Raw genomic sequence first — 24,013 nt, 5'->3', positions numbered from 1 at the left:
CTTGAGTGTTTTCCCAGTGAAAACCCTGCACCGCGTCTTGGACGATGAACGAGTAGTTTTCAGCGTAATCTAGTAGGGCAACAACGTCGCTGATGTGACGATAAACCGTGCAACTTTATCGTAGATGTATGGAACGTAAGCAGAGTCATTAAAAGCATCCAGCACCAATTTCTCGATTTCATGTGGAATTGAAAGTGGCTGGCTTCCTTCACCTAAAACGGTAGCAACATCACTCTGCGATGAATAAGGAACTGTACAAGCGCTGGCAGTCTCGAGATAACTATATTTCATCCAACAATTTGTGCAGAGTTTCTGACCTGGCTTTACTTCCTTGTCTCAATTGTCTGTGTGTTGATTGATAACGTTCACGTCTTCTAAAGATAAACCTTTTTGAAAGGGCCATTAATTGGCTTTTTGTGCATTTTAAAAGGATCGCAACATTCCAATTGTAGCGATGAATATCTTGACAGTAGTAGTGACACAATGATGATATTCCTTCTTTGTCAATGCTTGCCCTCAATGAAATAAGGTGCAGGTCATCTTTACCAATTTCACTCATATATATAAATCCCGTTCTTTTGGTATGAAATTTCATATGGCAAGGATTGATATTAATTTCACCAAGAGAACAATTTGGAAGTAGACTTACGTCCATTTTGGAAAGTTCTGATTAAAACTCACTATAAAACTGTACTAAAGAGTAGTTCACTTTATTATCTATGGGCAGACTAGGCGTCAGAAAATGACTGTGCCACTTCGAACGGCCTTAAAAGTGCAGAAAGATCTCGGAATTTTTTTTACTACATGTACGTGTTCTTTCGCGACTGGCTGCAACTGAACCTTGAACGAGAGACGCGGCCACTACCTAGAAAATGCGGAAGGGGAAAATGGTGACTTGGGAATGAATTTCGCCGTCTCACGTATTAAAATGAAAACGGCGTCGGCGTTTTAGCATTGAGTGCCGCGTCCAGGGAGTATTCGATTAAGCTTGAACGCAGATTTAGGAGCGTCTATACCCTTCCTTAAGTAGAAGCGCCGTGCGCCTCGCTACCACCTCCCTCTAGTTTATCGGTTTTGCCATCAGCAATTTCTGTTATTGTCAAAAAAGTGTATAAAATTAATATAAACAGTGGGGTAACCAAGTAGTGATTTCGTAAAAATCGGCCAAATACATTTTCGAATAGATAATGGAGAAACAATCAAATATAACAATATTTTTTGGTATCAATTCAAAGCTTATTTTGTGCTCTTTCTAACGGTGTCCCAATATTTTGGTATTTCACCCCAGAAAAACATATTTTCTTAATAGGCAAATATTAAAAATTAAAAACAGCATTTTTGATAAAATAAAAAATAGCACCACTGAATTCTGTGCCTTATTTTACATAAAAATCCAAACTTTCAATTAAAAGTAATCATTAGAAAAAAAAATATTTACCTTTTTGTCAAGGGGTACGAATTCAGAAAACACCTAAGCTGAAAAAGGTGGGGTTGTGGTAATGCCGTCGTATTTTAAAAAATAATAATTGGTTTCCGCTCAAAATTAAGAAATGTTCGTTTTATACAGAGGCCAAAACGTGTATAAAATTTGAAAAAAAAAAATCGGTTGACCCATGGTGACATCATTGGGTGAGTTGGCGTGGAATGACCCAAGTTCAATATAAATTGTATACGTGTCAGTCGGCCAAATGGATAGTCGAACAAATCTTCAGTCGGCCAGCTGAGCAATCAATTTGGCCGACTGAACATTTGTCCGACTGAACATTTGTCCGACTGTTAAGTTGGCCAAATGGAGAGTCAACGTAACGTGTAGTTTGTGGTCGGCCAAATGAGATGTCGGACGAACGAAACTTTCCTTTCCCTCTCGTGCAATACCCTCAGCGTCCTTCCATCACGCTTTCTACCCCCACCGCTGCCGTCTCGTATCACTCCGGGCTTTAGTTTTCGAGATTCGCGGCATTAAATGTGTATTAACCCCCCCACCCCAAAAACTTTCGGTTTAAGAATCCTGGAAATGATTAAAGCTACGCAGGAGGCTAACAGCCGCAAGACTTTGAAGTAGGCAGGAATAGAGTTTTAAAATAAACAGAAAACCTATCGGTTTACTAAAATATCGTTAAGGGTGACCTTGGAATTCAGCACGTTTCCAAACTGGGTCTTTCTTTTATTTTATCAAGCGAAGCCAATATGAGAAAACGCTTATTTAAACATGTTTCCTAGAAATTGCACTAAAACCACTCTTAATTAATACGATCATTGATTGCTTCTTTTTGCCTAGTTTTTTAAATATTTTCTCTTTGCGACATTTTTACTCATATTTATTTTAAACAAAAATCTTAAGAAAATAATTTGGTTTTAACTTGACGGTGTTTATAGATTTTGGTATTGGACAAACATTTGCTTCATTTAAAGCTGTTTCAAACGCTTCTGCTTCAGTTTCCTTATATAAATAAATATTATTTAGTTAAGCTCCGAGAATACAGGCTGTCGGAAACAACTCTGATATTAGTAGAAATTATGTTTAATTCAGAGAAAACGGCATGGTATTAGAAGATAAAACTTATTTTATACAAGACGTTTCGAGCCGAGGCTCTTCTTCAGTCGTTCGTTAGTTTTAATTAAAAGACTAGGCCGATCAGTGTCATACTTAATTGTTATTTCTGCTCATACGTTGAAAGCGTGGCCCACTCTGAACGGCTTTGAAAAACGCCAGAGGGAAACGGGCGCGTAGACCTCTTTAAACACGCGGATTTACAATGTTGGAAATTGCAGGGGTCCGTATACGCTGCCCAAAAAACCTTACTTAGAATTAAATTTAAGGAATGTATTTGCAATTCTAGGTTAAAATGTAAACCACAGCTATTCAAAAATATAACTTTCATGAAAATCGAACTTAAATTAAGGAACGTTATGTCGACTTTCAGGCGGAAATATAAAACCACGAACATTGGAGTCCGGTAAATAACCCCGAAAACTATACTTAAATTTAATATTTACTGATATAACCGAAGTTGTAATTCAACTGAATCCTAACCTATCCAATAATATTTTTTTTAACGTTATCGGACTTAATTTTAAAGAAAATATCTACCACATAAAGGAAATCCCGAAAATAGTAAATTGGGCAAATGCCCAACTTCTTCGGTTCCGATTTGAAAACTTTATGAAAGGCTATCAACGGCGATGTATGTACATTCGAACGAGATATCATTGACTCTTCTAGCCCTATCCGTTGAAGAGGTATGCGCGACACGGCGGCATCGGCAACGGCTACACTGTACGTGAAACTAATACACACAAATCCTTAGGATTGTGTGTAAACACCGTTCTCACTGCCATCCGATGATTCACCAGCGATCTAAATTTCGAGCAGTAAGAGTAATGTTTTTATAAAGAATCAATTTTTTTGGGGTGATGCCTTGGGTATAAGCGTAGCTTATTATTATTATTATTATTATTAAGGACTTACATCTCCCACAACGCGCATTAGTTTCGAGTAACTCTACATAACACATAATGATGTTGAAATAAATCAATGCTATGACTTTTGTACCTGCTATAGCATCATGTCTGACACAGATTTCTGATACCACTGATACTCTTTAAATTTCAAGAAAGAGACCAATCAACAAGTCAATTGATGTAGATCCTCATTGACAAGTTTACAAGAAGAGATTACGTGGGTGATCTTTTCCTTAAACAAGCCTAATAGGAACCAGCGTTCATTTTAAAATATGCGTTATCTTGATACTATCTTTATATTTAAAGTCGTATTACTTTTAAAATATTACTTTAAAAGTGCTGTTTAAAAAGAAGATTTCTTTATAAACATTTTTATTCAATATTCAATAAATATATTTTTCTTTCTAGAACCACCTTGATTTTTACTTCGTAAAAAACGTCTACCCCTAGAATCAACTTGATTTTTACTTTAACTAGCATGCTAGTTCAAACGTATTAAATTTAGAATGTTGAAAAGTCCAAGAAAGGAAACTCATTAATTTGTAAATAATTCAGTTCTTAAGAGATATTATGATTGTAAAAAAATGTTAAGCTTCCGTTAAAAGTCAGTAAAATTAATAAGAAATATTCCTTGGGCACTATGTATCACTTGCTAAAAAGTGACTTGTGAAAATAGTATTTTATGATAGAAAATTAAGTTGGAACTATCTCAACAAAAAAAGTTTTTAAATCACTACCTAAAACCACTGCTATAGGTGAGCGAGAATGGTGAACATAGTTCGTTGAATAGGTGAAGTAACAAGTTAAGATCTGGGCAACGCTGTTACGGAAAATGATTACCAGCTACTGGTTTTTCACACCTTTTTTAAAATCAAGTGTGGATCTCTCACTCAAATATACCTAATTAATAAAGCAATTGTATAATCTTTAATAAATTATGATGTTCTGGATATGGCCCTGAAAGTAAGCCACTAAATCATCTTGTTAGATTTATAGGAGAAAAAGGCGCCACAAAAGACCGGCGCACCTTTTTATGATTGTTCAAATACAAAACGTTTTTGAGAAAGCTAAAAATAATTATATATTTTTAGTTATATTTTGACAGGCATGCAATTCCGTCACGTCATGGTGAAGATATAAACTAGTTTAGCAGTACTAGGATCTCCGTGTGGAAATAGCCGACATCCTAAATAGCTGGACAGCAATACCGCGAATAATTCAAGTACTCATGTTAATAACGTTGGTGTTTCGTCTGTACAGTTTTTTGTAGAAAAAGTAGTCTGGCTCATTGACTATTGATGTTTCTTACGTTTCTAAAACCTTTATTTTCTTTCATGCAAGGTACAAATTCTGAATCTGAAATAGAATGAAAGATATTGTATTTAGAAACAATTTAGTTCAACAATTAAGGAGTATTGCTCTATTTAAATATATGTATTGTCAGTGTAAGAAAATTTGAGATACAATTTTATAAAGGTAAAAGTGTTTATTTCGAAAATAAGTGAAAGTGCTAACTACTCCGCCACCACATCTAGAAGCCTACTATTATACAATATGGAAAATTTATCTTGGATAGATAGACACTTCTCTTTAAAGTGTTGGTTGCACGAAAAGCCGAAAATAATAAAATCGAATGAAAGAGGGCTTTTTTGGAAGCCCTTTAAGTTTTCTTTCCACAAATTTCACTGTCGAAACAAATTTCATAGACTAATTGAACTAATTTTGGTCCGAAACTGTTATTTTTCGCTCCCCAAAATCCAGAAATTTAGCAAACATTTTCGCCTCCCTAGCACTAGCAAATCAAAGCTGTCGTAGTGATCGTACGGGGTGACATTTGAGTCGGGGTCGGTGTCAGGGACAGAAAATAACACGAAAAACAGGATCGGGTTGGGTCGGGTCGGGTCGGGGTTTTTTGGAATTTTCACTTTTAAGTGATATCTAATTACAAAATTGACGAGAGTAGTCGCATCGCTTCAGCGGCCGACTATTTAAAAGTAAAACCATAAGTGTATAATTTTGTTTCATAAGTGTGACACTTTCTATTCTGCATATGTGAAAAATTTACTGACATAACAGACTGCATTACGGGCTTCGCCGCCATTTTGCGTCCACTTGCTAACGGATCACCCGTAGCCTTTGACAGCTCCTCGCTAGGGGATTTTTTCTTCTGGTGATGACGTCACTTCATTACTTGCTCTCAGTGAAATATTTTCCAAAATGACGATCTTATGGAACAATATTATATACTGATGGTAAAACCAAAAACAAATCACGGCGAACGAGAGGCGAGTGTTACCCGACCTTTGTACCTTCAAACGAGAGAAGTCGCTGAGAAAATAGGCTGGCTGGCCCCTTCCTTCTCCGTTTTGGTTTTAGGCTGTAGCTAAGCACTCACTCGGCCATTTATTAATTTATTTATTAGATTTGGAAAACCCGACTTAAAAACCCCGTTCCAAAAATTTAACAACCCGACCCAAAAATTCAAAAGACCGCTTAGCCGATTTTGATGAAATTTTCTTTCCTTGCTATAAAATGTTTGCTCTTTTTAATGAGTGATTAATTATCCTGCTAAAATTTCGTGCAACCAACACTTGCAATGAATTTTATTTTTATTTTGTAACTTACCACAAATGTATTCCAGCTGGTCTTTTATTTTATTTTTAAAATCGCACCCATTGGTAAGAAATGACATTAAGGATATCGCTATCAGTACACCATAGAAATTATCGGACAGCATATTAAATTAGTCAAAACGAATCCGTATTAAAGCTTTGTTGGTATAATCTACAAAAGCCACAACAAATTGAGTTTTGACATAGTTAGTACTGCAGCCATTTGAACTTATCTTGTCGGAAATAGAATGTGTTTAAAAAACTGAAACTAAATGTTAATCCTGATCATCTTTAGAAATTCTCAGAAATTCTAAAATTATAGAGGTAACATTACCGATTGGTACAGCGCTTCATAGCTTTAAAAGGGTATATAATTGGGAAATACAGTTTCATTCGTTTGAAATAATTTGGGCTTAAAGGTTAACATTCATTAATAAACATGTAACAATACCATAAATAATTATTTTTTTTATTCATATTAATTTAGATATTAAACTCGGTCCTAAATGGGTCTACGTTATGGGTGAATATATTTTGCAGGAAGCAGCTTCTGGTTGTGAATTCCCGTAGATGGAAGGAAAAGTTCCGTTATTAAAAGCTTTGAAAATTATAATTAAATAAGTACCTTTTTCTTTTAACCATAATATAAGTAAGAATTTGCTTAAACACACTTCTGAATAATAATTTACAAGAGTGATTTCGTGATAAGTTTGGCTTTCTACGAGTTTTATAGTAATTATCTTCAGTACGTTTCAATTGTTTGAGACAAAAATGTGTTATACAGGGTCTTTTTTTTTGCTCGGAAAAGTGTTTTTTTTTCAAAAACTAGTTATAGTACCGATTTCAAATTTGGAAGGTCAATTCTCTATACCGGGGGACATCAGTTTGAGAAATTTGAGCGTTTTCGTAATGTTTTTCACCAATTTTGAAAAATTATTTTTCGACCACTAGGTGCGAGATAAAAAATTTCTATTATAAAGTTGTAGGCCGTCATCGAAAACCCTTAAAAATTGTTCACTCGACGAAAAACAATTTATTTATCAGTGAAAATTCGAGCTTGAAAAATTTACAAGTTGGTGAAGCCAAATTACGATTGTTTGAAACGATAATTGAAACCGAATTACCTAATCCAGTTGAAACTTTGGTTAAAAAAACGACCGGATTTAAAAAACACGAGGCTATAGGTCAATCCTAAACATGCATTGGGTATTTAAAGGAAAACTTTGGGAGATTATTATCAGTGTTTGATAATATTTCGAACAATGCCTCGTTATTCAGTAGCTGAGCGTACCGAGAGAGTTGCCATTTACTATGGAGAAGCAGCGCAAAACCTTAGAAGAGTGACTGAAATCTTCGCAGAAAGACATCCAAATGGAGCACCATCTGTAAATACAGTAAGACGAGCAATTCACGATTTCAATCAATTTGGTAACTTGCAACCTAGGTTTCGCGGATTGGGTCAACCGGATTTAGACTTCGAGAACAATGTACTCGCGTACTTTGTGGCATATCCTCGTCACAGTTGCGCTAACGCCGCTGCTGATTTGGGTTGTTCTGCAAATCGTGTGTGGAAAATTCTTCGTAAGAATCGCTATCACCCATACAGAGCTACGCTCCACCAAGGACTAATTGACGGAGACCATCAAAGACGTTATGAATTTAGCAACTGGTTACTAAATGCTGTCCAAGAAGATAGACAATTTTTGCGCCATGTTTTGTTCTCCGACGAAGCGTCATTTTCTAGAGATGGGCACTTTAATCATCAAAACAGCCATCTTTGGTCTGACATCAACCCACATTGGGGTTTTGAATATCATCACCAGGTTCAATTTGAACGGGTCAATGTTTGGGTTGGACTTGTTGGAAACCGTTTGATTGGTCCCTTTTTCCTGCCGACGAACCTCAACGGCCAAAGGTATTTACATTTTCTACAGAACGAACTGAGTGACGCAATCGACGACCTTCCATTGGCTGAAAGACGTCAGTTGTGGTTTCAGCAAGATGGCGCCCCTCCGCATTTTTCCCGGCAAGTAACTGAGCACCTCAACAACGAGTTTCCTGAAAGGTGGATAGGGAGAAATGGTCCAGTGCATTGGCCAGCAAGGTCACCTGACCTAACACCGCTGGGGATTCGTTAAAGCAAAGGTATACGCCACGCCCATTGAAACTAGGGAGGAACTCATTAGACGAATAATCAGTGCTTGCCGAGACGTCACACCAGAAATGGTAGAGAAAGCGTTTGAGAACTTAATTGTCCGCGCACAAACCTGTGTTGCAGCCAATGGTGATATTATTGAAAATGTTTTGTAAAAATTTATGTGAATAAAATATCTGCATTTAAAAACCAAACGTGTACATTTTTTCAAGTGTGAAAACTCTACTACGTTTGTATTAGACTTGTTCCCTTTTCAATTATCGTTTGAAACAATCGTAATTTGGCTTCACCAACTTGTAAATTTTTCAAGCTCGAATTTTCACTGATAAATAAATTGTTTTTCGTCGAGTGAACAATTTTTAAGGGTTTTCGATGACGGCCTACAACTTTATAATAGAAATTTTTTATCTCGCACCTAGTGGTCGAAAAATAATTTTTCAAAATTGGTGAAAAACATTACCGAAAACGCTCAAATTTCTCAAACTGATGTCCCCGGGATAGAGAATTGACCTTCCAAATTTGAAATCGGTACTATAAATAGTTTTTGAAAAAAAAAACACTTTTCCGAGCAAAAAAAAGACCCTGTATACAGTCATACATAGTAAAAAATTGGAATTGTTATAATGATATGATCACTTCTCTATACACTTTATCTATTTCTTTCAAATAGCCCACGATAATTGGTGTAGAAAATATGTTCCTTTTAAAAAATCTTCTGACAAGGTATATGACGAAATATAATCACTAGACTTCTAGTACTAAATATAAATAACAAGAATGAAAAACGAGTTCAAAGAACTCTCTCCGTATTAATGTTACACCGACAATGAAAACCACTTGTAAAGCTACATTTGTATGATAAAGAGTGATAGCACAAACAAGTATGCGCTCTGCTGTTCTAAATATGAATGTTGATTTATGTATAATTGAAAAACAACAACCCCATGGGGTCTAGGTTCAAACAAGTTTTAGGTCTGTTTTTGTTAGCGAAGCGATGCTTTTTGTTTAGATTACTTATAGATCTACAATACTACCAGTCTCAACACGGTAGGTTATTTTCTTAGAAATATGTTAAAATTGTTCGCGAACCTTATAATTAATTTTTTTATAAAACTTTGATATTCTGCCGAATAAATCCTCATATCTGTACGATTTCTACGGTTGTCCAAATGAGTTGCGTGTCTCTTAATATAAGAATTGAAAAATAAAATGCACGCCTAAAATAAATTAAAGAGGAGCCATTACTCAGAAGACGACTTTAATTTAATAATTGAAACTGATATCGGTAGCGAACCCGACTATTATAAAATTATATTTGCCATTACTCCCAAATGACGATATTACGCTACAGTTACTTGTCTGGCTAATGGCTTCTATTAAGCATATTTTTGCAAGCTTTTAATATGTATTAACTTGCAATAAGAGAGTGCCACTTATTTTCATTATAAACTTATAATCGATGTGTCAAAAAATCGTACAGAGGAACATTGCTTTAGCTTTGACGTTATCTGTACACTTATTCTATATTCACCCAGGTTCAAACGGTCAAAACTCATTTATAGACAAAAGTACTTAAAATCCAAATCGACTCGTAATGGTTCAAAAAGTCAGAATATATTTCGTTAATAAAGGCATTAAAAGTCACTCGATGATTTGGGCCTAAGGTGGTGCTTAGGGTATTGGCCTAGTGGATTACTTTTATTATTATATTCAATTCAAAACGCTCGCACAATTAAAACCATCAAAATACGAAATGGACTACGTTTAATAAATAATAATGGATGTACCATTATGTTTTATGTTAACGATAACGTTTCCTATTTCAATTGGTAAATTTACATTATTTACCATTAAATTGGAAACTACCATTATCGGTGGTAACTATTTACAAAATAACTCCAAACTGAGCATTTCTATCAGGCTTTTTTGCTTAATGAAACCAATAACTGCCATTTGGTGCCAAATAGCTTTGTTCTTTTACTGTTAACTTAAACTATTTTTCATACAGGGTGTAAGAGTACCGAAATTTTCGAAGTGCATTCTATGGGTCTCTCTGAGTAACTAATGTCTTAAAAACATATGGGTCCTAAAGTGCTTCGTTTCAGAGATATGGGCTCCCAAAAAACTACAACAAAACACCGGACACAGCCTTTAATCTGGCAAACAACACTCTACCTTGAACCAAATAGTTTTCATTAAAATATCAATTGTTTTTATCCGTGAGTCGAGAAACTTTAATGACAAGTGACAAAAGTTCATAAATGTCCTTTTAGAAGTAAAATGAGTTTGAAGACAAAGCCATTTTAATTTAGCGATACGATTTTTATTATTAAATTTAAAGATAAAATGTCATAAAAATTCTTATGGTTTTAAAATTGTCTAATTCGTTCGGTATCTAATATGGCACATTGGTCTAGGAACACTTATTGCACGAACGGACTCAAGAATAATGGGTTAAAAGCTCAAAGATTCAACCAGCAGTAGATTCCTAAAAGACTAGTGTCAGATCGACACAAAGTTTAAACATTGTTTTTTTGTGATTGGCATGTAACTTCGAGAGAGATATAAATAATATTTTGACTGGTTTTACCAAATAGACGAACGATTGAATCTTTGAACTTCTAACCCAGTAAGCGTTCTTGGACGTGCCATTATAACCACAGAACGAATTGGACTAACTTAAAAGCATTCTTTTAGAAATCTTATGACATTTGTATCTTTAATTGTGATTATTAAAATCGTTCGTAACGACAAAATATTTGAAGTTTATTTGGAACCGTGCCAATAAAACTAAAGTGGCTTTGTCTTTAAATTCATTTTACTTCTAAAAGGACATTAACGAACTTTCGCCACTTGTTATTAATGTTTCTCGCCTCACGGGTAAAAAACAATTGATAGTTTATTGAAAACAATTTGGTTCAAGGAAGAATATTGTTGCCAGATTTACGGCTGTGTCCGGTGATTTGGGGTAGTTTTTTGGGAGCCCAATCTCTGAAACGAAGCACTTTAGGACCCATGTTATTAGACATTTTTTACTCATAGAGACCCATAGAATGCATATAGAACATATAATGTGCATTTTATATTATTCTTTGGACCAAATGGTTTCCTTTAACTTAGCATTTGTTTTTTATTGAAAAAAAAAACAGTAAATGATCACTTGTTTCAAAAGTGCGATATTAAAATAAAATAGGTAGGATAAGTGTGTAAATTATATTTTACGTAAAATGAAGGGAGTTCAAAGTGTGGCCGTTGTTTAAATGAGAGTTTCCAATTGAATAGGGATCATTTTATTCTTCAAATGTCATGAAACAAAAACAAATTTTATTTATTTACCAAAATACCACCTTGGGCATAGATCCACTCATCAATGTCACGAACCTAACTTTTATAAACCAAGTTTTTAATAAGTTCTATAATAAGTTGCCAGCGTTAAAAGTTGTGGGGGGGGGGGGGTAATTGGGAGATCAAGCAGGCCTCGCATTTGTTCCCCCCTCGATCAATAAATCATAAAGGAAATACCTTAACAAGGTTATTTCTCACTTCAAGGGCTATCAGTCACTGATGACTTGGCCCTTACAACACTAAAACAGTTAAACAAAAAATTATAAACAACATAATTGAACTTCAATTTAACTTCTCGGTATAAAGTGTTGTGGAGTTCCATCGTGCAAAAACCAAATGCACCTCAACGTTGCTAATGGAACGTCTTCCAGTAATTTTGGCAATGTATCTCGTAGAAACCGTAAATACTCTTAACCATTTAGTCAATTATTCCACACTAGACATTCAGACCAAATTGCTGTTGGTGTGTCTTTGACTCAAATTATGGTTTTCGTGCAGATTGATATTTCGGTCAAGATAAAAATTGGCTTCATCAGCTGGTAGTTCTATAGCCGGAAACTGTGGATCTTTAGCGACTCTGTCCACAAACCACTGGCTAAATTCAACTCGCCTCGTTCAGATACTGGACCTTTGCAAATGGTAAGTGTGCTACTGGTGACCATAAAGTATTCGCTACACCAAATTGCCTTCCCACTTCCAGTTTAACATCTTTATTGATAATTGTAGAAAACAGTAAGCACCTAATACGTGCTTATCTCTAACACCCTATAGAGCATCGACGCGTGTTGCGATATTATTTTAATGGTCAAAGAGTTCGTCAACTAATAATGCAATGTTTACCAAAAGAACAAGATAATATAAACGTCCAAAAAATCATATTTAAATTAGGGGTTTTTGATTTAAGCATGTTGAAATATATATTTTAATGCAATTGTATCCTGAATTGTTGTCTTATCTAATCAAACTACAGAGTTATTTAAAAACCAAGGCGGTTCCCGAATTTCCGACTGGTGGGGTTTGTTGATCATTGATACGAGGAGCATGAATAAAGAGTATATTGTGTGAGAAGAAATATTAAAAAAAAATTTTTACAAAACAATTAAATTTCTAATGACAAGTCTAATAACTTTTAAAACTATGTTTTCACCTTAATATTAAGGAATTCTTGGACTGCTAAAATTATAAAAGATATTTGTGCCTGGGGCTCTTGTCTGCAAATTTTCGAAACGCAAATAGTATTGTGTTCGATTGGAGCTAACTATTCTCAGTCGAACATTTTGTGGAATTTCAATACCGAGTTTATGAATTTAGGTAAATAAATATCTCGAGTTTTTAATTTAAATCTGAAATTCAATGGCTTACAGAAAAGGGCCTCGTAGCTTAAAAAATCTAATTTCTTACGATTTTGCCACTACATTTCTTCCGAGTATAATCACAAAAACGAACATGTCAAGTTGTACCCATTTCTTGAAAGGTGTTAAATTATTTTCATCAAGAAGTGACATGATGATACAAAACTACATCTCGATCGAATACAATCATATAATATACAGGGTCTATTTTTTTGCTCGGAAAAGTGTTTTTTTTCAAAAACTATTTATAGTACCGATTTCAAATTTGGAAGGTCAATTCTCTATACCGGGGGACATCAGTTTGAGAAATTTGAGCGTTTTCGGTAATGTTTTTCACCAATTTTGAAAAATTATTTTTCGACCACTAGGTGCGAGATAAAAAAAATTTCTATTATAAAGTTGTAGGCCGTCATCGAAAACCCTTAAAAATTGTTCACTCGACGAAAAACAACTTATTTATCAGTGAAAATTCGAGCTTGAAAAATTTACAAGTTGGTGAAGCCAAATTACGATTGTTTGAAACGATAATTGAAAAGGGAACAAGTCTAATACAAACGTAGTAGAGTTTTCACACTTGAAAAAATGTACACGTTTGGTTTTTAAATGCAGATATTTTATTCACATAAATTTTTACAAAACATTTTCAATAATATCACCATTGGCTGCAACACAGGTTTGTGCGCGGACAATTAAGTTATCAAACGCTTTCTCTACCATTTCTGGTGTGACGTCTCGGCAAGCACTGAATATTCGTCTAATGAGTTCCTCCCTAGTTTCAATGGGCGTGGCGTATACCTTTGCTTTAACGAATCCCCAGAGAAAATAATCCAGCGGTGTTAGGTCAGGTGACCTTGCTGGCCAATGCACTGGACCATTTCTCCCTATCCACCTTTCAGGAAACTCGTTGTTGAGGTGCTCAGTTACTTGCCGGGAAAAATGCGGAGGGGCGCCATCTTGCTGAAACCACAACTGACGTCTTTCAGCCAATGGAAAGTCGTCGATTGCGTCACTCAGTTCGTTCTGTAGAAAATGTAAATACCTTTGGCCGTTGAGGTTCGTCGGCAGGAAAAATGGACCAATCAAACGGTTTCCAACAAGTCCAACCCAAACATTGACCCGTTCAAATTGAACCTGGTGATGATATTCAAAACCCCAATGTGGGTTGATGTCAGACCAAAGATGGCTGTTTTGATGATTAAAGGGCCCATCTCTAGAAAATGACGCTTCGTCGGAGAACAAAACATGGCGCAAAAATTGTCTATCTTCTTGGACAGCATTTAGTAACCAGTTGCTAAATTCATAACGTCTTTGATGGTCTCCGTCAATTAGTCCTTGGTGGAGCGTAGCTCTGTATGGGTGATAGCGATTCTTACGAAGAATTTTCCACACACGATTTGCAGAACAACCCAAATCAGCAGCGGCGTTAGCGCAACTGTGACGAGGATATGCCACAAAGTACGCGAGTACATTGTTCTCGAAGTCTAAATCCGGTTGACCCAATCCGCGAAACCTAGGTTGCAAGTTACCAAATTGATTGAAATCGTGAATTGCTCGTCTTACTGTATTTACAGATGGTGCTCCATTTGGATGTCTTTCTGCGAAGATTTCAGTCACTCTTCTAAGGTTTTGCGCTGCTTCTCCATAGTAAATGGCAACTATCTCGGTACGCTCAGCTACTGAATAACGAGGCATTGTTCGAAATATTATCAAACACTGATAATAATCTCCCAAAGTTTTCCTTTAAATACCCAATGCATGTTTAGGATTGACCTATAGCCTCGTGTTTTTTAAATCCGGTCGTTTTTTTAACCAAAGTTTCAACTGGATTAGGTAATTCGGTTTCAATTATCGTTTCAAACAATCGTAATTTGGCTTCACCAACTTGTAAATTTTTCAAGCTCGAATTTTCACTGATAAATAAATTGTTTTTCGTCGAGTGAACAATTTTTAAGGGTTTTCGATGACGGCCTACAACTTTATAATAGAAATTTTTTATCTCGCACCTAGTGGTCGAAAAATAATTTTTCAAAATTGGTGAAAAACATTACCGAAAACGCTCAAATTTCTCAAACTGATGTCCCCCGGTATAGAGAATTGACCTTCCAAATTTGAAATCGGTACTATAAATAGTTTTTGAAAAAAAACACTTTTCCGAGCAAAAAAAAAGACCCTGTATTGTAACTGTGGATCTAAAGTTAACTATTTACCAATCATAAACATTTACTTATATTATTGTTTCAAATCATTACATTTCCTTTCAAATCGAAAAGTCAGAAATTGCGCTAGCTACAACGGATGTCACGTGATATGCCAAATGGTTTATTAAATACCGAAACTATCTTAATCGATCTGTGATGGCAAAATATAAAAGGATTACACATTGGATTGTAATGGCTGTAAAAATGTAAATGTTTTAACACCCTATAGAACCGCGAATTACAAGTTCCGATGTAACCGTCACTATTGAAATCGACTTTTTGGGGACGAAATTATATATTAACATTATTAAATAAATAGTTATATAGGGTGTCCATTTTTATTCGAAAAAGTGATTTTTTTCAATACCCGTTGTAGTTAGAATTTAGAAATTTTTTGTGTTAATTGTCAGTACCGGGGGCCATTGTTGTGCATAATGTTTATTGATTTCAAAAAAATATTTTCAAATTTTGAAAAAACTAATTTTTATTTATTGGAGATCGTCAAATTTTGCCAATGAGAAAAATGTAGAGCGACGTCGAAAACATAAGAAAAACATAAGAATAACGTTTGGTCGTTGAAAACAAAATAATTTTTCACGAAATTACACGCGTTTGGAAATTGACTTAACGGGTAAACAAAATAATTGGAAAATTACAAAACTAGAATATTTTGGATGCAGTGGAAGTCGTTAGACAATATAATTTGTAGACTGAACTAAATATTAAATTTATTAATTTAAATGAAATTTAATGAAAAATAACAGAAAGGGAAAACCAAAATCCTAAAAACAATATCCCCAAAATTGGAGACAATAAAAATTAATTTAATTTATTGTTTAAATAAAAAAAATTACACATCCCGACGCGAAGTTCTATTAACGAGTTTTTTAATTGAAATTGACAACTTGAATTTTGGTGAGGCCCTTCAATTAAAAAATATTTTCCCTGTCGGTTATTATTCATAAAATTTAATTTAAATAAATAAAAAAAATCGTTAATAGAACGTCGCGTCGGGATATGTAAAATAATTTTTTTTTAATTGAAACAATAAATAAAATTAATTTTTAATGTGTCAAATTTTTGGAATATTGTTTTTACGATTTTGGTTTTCCCTTTCGGTTATTTTTCATTAAGTTTCATTAAATTAATAAAATTATTATTTAGCTCAGTCTAAAAAGTATACTGTCTTACGACTTCCACTGCATCCAAAATATTCTAGTTTTGTATTTTTCCAATTATTTTGTTTACCCGTTAAGTCAATTTTCAAACGCGTGTAATTTCGTGAAAAACTATTTTGTTTTCAACGACCAAAATTTATTCTTATGTTTTCGACGTCGCTCTACATTTTTCTCATTGGCAAAATTTGACGATCTCCAATAAATAAAAATTTGAAAATATTTTTTTGAAGCCGATAAACATTATGTACAACAATGGCCCCCGGTACTGACAATTCACATAAAAAAATTCAAATTTCTAATTACAACGGTTATTGAAAAAAATCACTTTTTCGAATAAAAAATAAACACCCTGTATATTCTTACTCGACGTTTTATGCAGAATTCGAATATATGTGATATATTTCTATAACTGACACCAGGGGGCCTATCATCCCTTTTACGGAATTTCACGGGATTTCGTGCGCCAAGGTTTTTGTAAGGTTGTTATAGACGTAATATTAAAATTCGGTAAACCTAGAACAAGTGGAACTAAGGTAAAAACGCACCTAAAGGTCAAATTTTGCCCAAAATATGACTTTTTTAAATGTTATTTTTGCGAAATGTTGCAAGTGGTTTGAGATTATTATACCTTTATCTTGTAGGGAAAATTTCGGTGAATAACGAGAAAAATATTCCAAAACTAACCGACTTTTCAAGATACATGCGTTTTTATCACTCTCAGAAAAAGTTCCTTCGTTTTGTATTTTCATGATGACGTTGGCCATCTTGTTTATTTCTCCACTACTACAAAACTTACCATTCCAGAGCACCTTCTAATTTGTTCTTTAATTAACTAATTTTTGTTGTACCGGCAGCATATATATATTCCGAAGCATTTCAAGATCAGTTTAAAGAGGTGAGTTTCCAAATTGCTACGAATTTGGTAGATTTTTCGTTCATATATTGCATGCAAATATTTATAATCTACCTGGAGTAAATGTTTGAAATAAAATTATTTTCGGGTCCTTCATATACAGGGTCTTTTTTTTTGCTCGGAAAAGTGTTTTTTTTCAAAAACTATTTATAGTACCGATTTCAAATTTGGAAGGTCAATTCTCTATACCGGGGGACATCAGTTTGAGAAATTTGAGCGTTTTCGGTAATGTTTTTCACCAATTTTGAAAAATTATTTTTCGACCACTAGGTGCGAGATAAAAAAATTTCTATTATAAAGTTGTAGGCCGTCATCGAAAACCCTTAAAAATTGTTCACTCGACGAAAAACAATTTATTTATCAGTGAAAATTCGAGCTTGAAAAATTTACAAGTTGGTGAAGCCAAATTACGATTGTTTGAAACGATAATTGAAACCGAATTACCTAATCCAGTTGAAACTTTGGTTAAAAAAACGACCGGATTTAAAAAACACGAGGCTATAGGTCAATCCTAAACATGCATTGGGTATTTAAAGGAAAACTTTGGGAGATTATTATCAGTGTTTGATAACATTGGGGTTTTGAATATCATCACCAGGTTCAATTTGAACGGGTCAATGTTTGGGTTGGACTTGTTGGAAACCGTTTGATTGGTCCCTTTTTCCTGCCGACGAACCTCAACGGCCAAAGGTATTTACATTTTCTACAGAACGAACTGAGTGACGCAATCGACGACCTTCCATTGGCTGAAAGACGTCAGTTGTGGTTTCAGCAAGATGGCGCCCCTCCGCATTTTTCCCGGCAAGTAACTGAGCACCTCAACAACGAGTTTCCTGAAAGGTGGATAGGGAGAAATGGTCCAGTGCATTGGCCAGCAAGGTCACCTGAACTAACACCGCTGGATTATTTTCTCTGGGGATTCGTTAAAGCAAAGGTATACGCCACGCCCATTGAAACTAGGGAGGAACTCATTAGACGAATAATCAGTGCTTGCCGAGACGTCACACCAGAAATGGTAGAGAAAGCGTTTGAGAACTTAATTGTCCGCGCACAAACCTGTGTTGCAGCCAATGGTGATATTATTGAAAATGTTTTGTAAAAATTTATGTGAATAAAATATCTGCATTTAAAAACCAAACGTGTACATTTTTTCAAGTGTGAAAACTCTACTACGTTTGTATTAGACTTGTTCCCTTTTCAATTATCGTTTCAAACAATCGTAATTTGGCTTCACCAACTTGTAAATTTTTCAAGCTCGAATTTTCACTGATAAATAAGTTGTTTTTCGTCGAGTGAACAATTTTTAAGGGTTTTCGATGACGGCCTACAACTTTATAATAGAAATTTTTTATCTCGCACCTAGTGGTCGAAAAATAATTTTTCAAAATTGGTGAAAAACATTACCGAAAACGCTCAAATTTCTCAAACTGATGTCCCCCGGTATAGAGAATTGACCTTCCAAATTTGAAATCGGTACTATAAATAGTTTTTAAAAAAAAACACTTTTCCGAGCAAAAAAAAGACCCTGTATATCTTTTAATTACATATAATTAAACTTATTTAAAGATTTGAAAACTAAATGTTTCTAAGATGTTGGAAACATTTATTTAATAAGGTGTAGGTGGACTGATGAGGATTAATTATATTTATAACAAGGTATAATATAATGATACCAATTAAAACAAGACTATATTTTATGTTGCAAATAAAATATTAATATTATCTCAAATCTGATCAGAGTTAATTTTTTATTAACTTTTTCTTTAATTTTAATGAATGTTCAACGTTATTTTATTATTTTACGCCTTTTTTATTAGAGTGGCGCAAGATAAATTGATTGTGGTAGAGTCTGTCCACCAAAAGAATGGAATTTTATCGGTTTTGAAAATGGACTTGACACTCTCCATCAATCGAGCGCCAATTAGATAACCCAGAAGCTCCAAGCATGGCAGATAAACTTCCTTCAGGGGCACCACTCGGGTTTTACAGGTTATGAGCGAGACGTCGACTCTTTTTGATGATGTAACGTATCTGATATATAATACTGCTGCGTAGGCTTGACTACTCGCGTCGCAGAAGCAATAGAGCTCTTTATGCACGATTTCTTCGGACCCGGGGAAGTACCATCGTTAATTTTTACGTTTCGGATTAGCGGCATTTCTCGAAGCCATTGGAGGAACTTGTCGGCGATGTCAATTGATAATTCAGTGTCCCATTGCATTCTTGGTGGTTCCCAAAGTTTCTGAAACAGAAACTTCGCCCAAACTGTATAGGGTGCAAGCATACCAATGGGGTCAAATATGCAAGCTATCGCGCTCAGAACGGTTCTTTTGGTTAATTTCGCCCCTAGTAAAGTTTCTACTAGTGTCGACAGGTCGAATGATAAAATGTCAACTTCGGGGTCTCACTTAAGTCCTAGGATTTTCTGATTTGAGGAATCGGTCTCTATTTCAAAGCTGATGGTACTTTCTGGGTCTGCTGCTTTTTTACCCCATTTTCGACGGAATTCCTTCGAATTGGTCCTCCACTTTCGCAAGTTCATGTTGGCAGTACTGAGTATGTAGGACGCTTCCTTCGAGAGGTCATAGGCGCCTTTCACGTCGTCCACTCCTGTTGTTAGGTCATCTACGAATAGGTCTTCGCTGAGTGCTTGGACGACTTTAGGATCAAAGGATGGATTGCTTTGCAAATGAACCTTGACGGTCGCTGCTAGAAGAAATTGGGACGGTCGGACTCCGAACGGGACCTTGGTGAGCCTTAGAGTGGTGAAATCATCTTCAAGAACTCGTCCGTTTTACTCCTTCATCCACAAAAACCTGACTGAATCTCTTTCTTCGACTTGCAATTCAACTTAGAGGAATGCTTTTTCTATGTCTGCGGTAACCGCAATTTTTTGTTCACGGAAACGCAATAATAGTTTTAGCATATCCGGGTTGAGATTCGGACCACTCTCCAAACATGTGAAGAAGCGTCGTATACCACTCTTAATTTTGTGGTAGAGCTCGTTTCACGCGTTACTGGTTGATGGGGCATGTTGTACGTACCCTCTGGAAATGGTTCATGACTGTTGACTTCTTCAACGATTCCCTTTTGAAACTGTTCTTCTATAATCTTCTTGTAATTTTGATACAAATCTGGATCGTCGTTGAACCTTCTTGCTAATTTCCTAGTACGGTTCTTAGCCACTGCGAAGTTATTCGGTAGATCTGATTTTGGAGTCTTCCACGGAAAACGGACAGAATATAGGTTATTTTGATAGGTGACTTATCTCTGGAACCTCTACATAACGTCTTCGGTGGTGGGATCGTTTTCTTGCTTCACGTCGATTCCAGGTCCCAGAAGGATTTCAGGGTTGGCCCTAGCTCTACATCTCAGAAAAAATTACATTTAAAGCAATTTGATGTAAGGACAGCCTTTCTTCATGGAAACTTGTCCGATGAGATTTACATACGCCAACCAGAAGGATTTGATGACAGTAGCGGCAAAGTCTGGAGGCTTAAAAAGAGTCTGTACGGGCTTAAACAATCACCACGCTGCTGAAACGAACGAATTGATCGAGTTCTACAAGATTTCGGTTTCAGACGTGCTGATGGTGATCATTTCCTCTACGTTTTTTCATCTGGAAGGACATTGCTTATCCTAATCCTCTACGTTGACGATGATCTCATTGCCGGAACTACAGCTACAGATGTTGATGCATTCCTCCGTCAATTCACTGATGAATTCGAGATTACCACAGGAGCCGCCTCAACATATCTTGGTCTCAAGATCGACTTCACGGAAGATGGCTCAATTTTCCTTCATCAGAGCGCCTATCTCGAGAAGGTCTTGGAAAGATTCCATATGCTTGACTGTAAAGCTGTAAAAACACCAGCCTCTATGCCAGATACCAGCGAAGATGGTCAGAAGACATTCGAAGCTCAAACGATGTTCGCCTCAGCCATTGGAAGCCTTCGGTATGCTGCAATGGGTACACGTCCTGACATCGAGTTCGCCGTAAATCGTACTTCGCAGGCTATGGCAAACCCAACAGTTGCAGACTGGAACGCCGTAAAACGCATTTTTCGTTATCTACGATGAACGACAACCCTGGGTATCTTGTTCAAATCGGATGATACATCGGAACATGTCCCCTACTGCGACGCCGATTATGCCGGATGTGAAAAGACCAGACGGTCAACCTCGGGAATTGTCTGCCTGATGTAATCCCCGCCAATTACGTGGGCAAGTCGAAAGCAACAGTCCGTTGCATTATCTACTACCGAGGCTAAATTGGTTGCCGCCACAGAAGCAGCGAAAGATATTGTTTGGATCAAAGCCATCAAAAGGTCCTTGGGCATTGAACGAGAAAATGAGATTCCAGTTCTGCGCAATGACAACGCCGGAGCTATCATCGTCGTACAAAGCACATCAACGTCCGTCAATTCTACGTGAGAGAACTTGTGATCAACGGTCAGATTGATGTCACCTACTTGCCAAGTGAAGAGCAGTTGGCAGATATTTTCACGAAGCCATTTATGTGCCGAGATATTCACACGCCTTCGCCAAACCCTGAATCTCCACGCATTTAACCATATCTTCGTCGAGGGAGAGTGTTGAAGATAACCGACGAAGATTGTTTTCCAACACAGCGGGAAAGAGAACAAAACCACGGAGAGATGTTTTTTCATTTATCTCTCCGCTTTATTTTATATTTGTTTTTTAAATGTTTTCCCCTCGGGTTTTAAAATAAAAACCTTATACACTGCGTATCAGTGTGTCACTAATTTACCAGCTTTCAATCATGTAACTTGTTCTCATTATTTTAATAAATTTAACCAGTTTATCGTTTATTCGAGTCCCTTGATCATCACTGCGAAGCGCTGCTGCTATAAAACTTCAACAAAATATCATAAATTATACTGAGTAATTTTAACTAAATTCAAACTACCTTACTATAAACTCTTGCCTTAATTAACAGCTGAGAGCTGTTCGCTACTAATTACTTCCAATCTACTTAATGAGCCTCACAGGTTGAGTTGATAATTTCAAGGGTGTAATTAGGTTATTCCAATTCATAAAATAAAAACAATCAGTTTTATCTTACAGCTGACTTGAGTTAGTTCACAATTACTTAAACACGCACTGTTCATACACTTGAGTCCACGTTCCAAACGCGAAACACAATTTAACTCTTTTCTAGACCGAAGACCGAACATACTAATTAAACCGCAAAGTGACCTCATAACTTTTGACCGACACCAGGACCCCGTCCTGTAGTAGTTCGTCTGACAGCCAAGACCTAAGAAAGACTAAATCTTCTTTGTTGACGGCAACGGCTTTATATACGTTAATTTGGCGTTTTTTAGACCCGTCAAGATTTGACTTCAGTTCGAAAAATTGAAGAGATTATATTTTTTACCCGGTTTGACTGATAGTTCTCCACACGGTGGCGCTATATTATTACTTTGATATAGTGTCCGCGAGAGTTTTGAATAATTATCATCCAATAAACAATATATACAGTTATTGTATTAATCCGTTTAGTTCATAATTCTTCCTTTACTTGAATATTTTCCCTAAGGAAGTCAATGGCTCGGCGGCGACAGTAGTGTAAAAGTGAAAGTTTAGAGCCACGGGGTGCACTTTTCCCAAAGGGTTATAACGGGGTGCCAATATTTTCCATAGGGTTAGCACGGGGTGCCGGTATCTCCCTCGAAACCGCGTCGGCTCGATGTGGCCAGATTTGCCGGCATCGAGAATACGAGAGAGACCGATGAAAACGTGAAGTGAGAATCGAAGCCGGTCAGAGTCTTGTTGACGGGGTGTAATATCGTTCGAGGAGGAAGCTGAGTTTCGTGACGAGGTAGGGGAGAGAGACCCGGAAGAGACTGAGGTCTCGGATTTCAACCGCGCCAGAAAGGAGCGGCTTGTTTATACGCGCGTTTCCTCGGTACGGGGTGGAACTTTACGCGGGGATTAACGAAATACCCAATAGGGTATGGCATGGGGTATAATTCATGAACAAAGTACGGGTCAGCATCGAGATTACGAGAGGGTCCGTCGAAAACGCGAAGGAACCATCGGAGCCAGCCGGAGATTTATTGACGGGGCGTAATAAGGAAGCGGAATAGAGGTCCGCGATAAAACGAGGTCAAGCTTTTCATCCGCACCAGAAAGAAGCGGTTTGTTTATACACGTGTTTAGTCGGTACGGGGCATGAATCTACGGTGAGGGTAGCGATATTACGACGATTGTATATTTGCGGGGATTTGAACGGAGAGCAACGTCTAAGGTTAACCAGGTGGAAAGAAGCCGATTGTTTTCCAGCGTGTTTAGTCTGCAAATATAATTCTTACAGATGCGAAACGTCAATTGAAATGAACGGAGAGTAACGCAGATGTTGATACGCCAAGGATTGAAATTACTCTTTTTGTAAAGTATATGAAACCAAGAGACTCAGTTTCCTTAAAATTACATCCCGAATTTGGAATCTTGTCTTTCACGTTTTAGAAGCGGCGCTCACCAGTCATACGAGGAGTAACCCAAAATGTGAGTTTTATCACGTATTAATTATTCGCGAATCATTTTTAATTTGTATTGTCAATTCTAGGTCGGAGAATAACTCTCGCATTCTCGAAGTCAACTTTCTGAGAGCCAACAACGAATATGTTCTCAAAGAATTGGCATTCTTGGTGGTTGAAACTGGAGAGAGTGGGGTGTACGTCTTTAAGCCGCCTTTTCCGTATCACGAGCTAAACGTGAAAGACAAAAGACTTTGTTCGTGAATCTCGACGAATGTTTGCGGGATGCAGTGGG

General features: G+C 36.3%; 1 protein-coding gene across 1 annotated transcript; it reads left to right on the top strand.

Annotated features, from left to right (window-relative positions):
• Positions 1 to 742: 742 nt before the first annotated feature.
• On the top strand, positions 743 to 23,982 carry LOC149945847 (uncharacterized). The gene is made up of 5 exons (XM_090173488.1): positions 743 to 806; positions 20,475 to 20,724; positions 20,797 to 21,171; positions 21,445 to 21,645; positions 23,808 to 23,982. Exons 1-5 carry the CDS (start codon positions 743 to 745, stop codon positions 23,980 to 23,982), a joined length of 1,065 nt encoding a protein of 354 aa, XP_090029614.1.
• The last annotated feature ends 31 nt before the right edge of the window (positions 23,983 to 24,013 follow it).

This window comes from Leiobunum rupestre, chromosome 4 (assembly GCF_980474605.1).
Source record: "Leiobunum rupestre chromosome 4, qqLeiRupe1.1.hap1, whole genome shotgun sequence".
NCBI lineage: Eukaryota > Metazoa > Arthropoda > Arachnida > Opiliones > Sclerosomatidae > Leiobunum > Leiobunum rupestre.
This window is presented reverse-complemented; position numbering and strand designations above follow the sequence as displayed.

What these genes read in the sequence shown, in the direction of transcription:
- LOC149945847 (XM_090173488.1), top strand. Translation starts at nt 743, where the DNA reads ATGACTGTGCCACTTCGAACGGCCTTAAAAGTGCAGAAAGATCTCGGA. An exon ending in CGGAATTTTTTTTACTACAT is followed by an intron (nt 807 to 20,474) that starts GTACGTGTTCTT and finishes TTATTTTGATAG; the next exon opens with GTGACTTATCTCTGGAACCT. An exon ending in TCAGCCATTGGAAGCCTTCG is followed by an intron (nt 21,172 to 21,444) that starts GTATGCTGCAAT and finishes TACGTGGGCAAG; the next exon opens with TCGAAAGCAACAGTCCGTTG.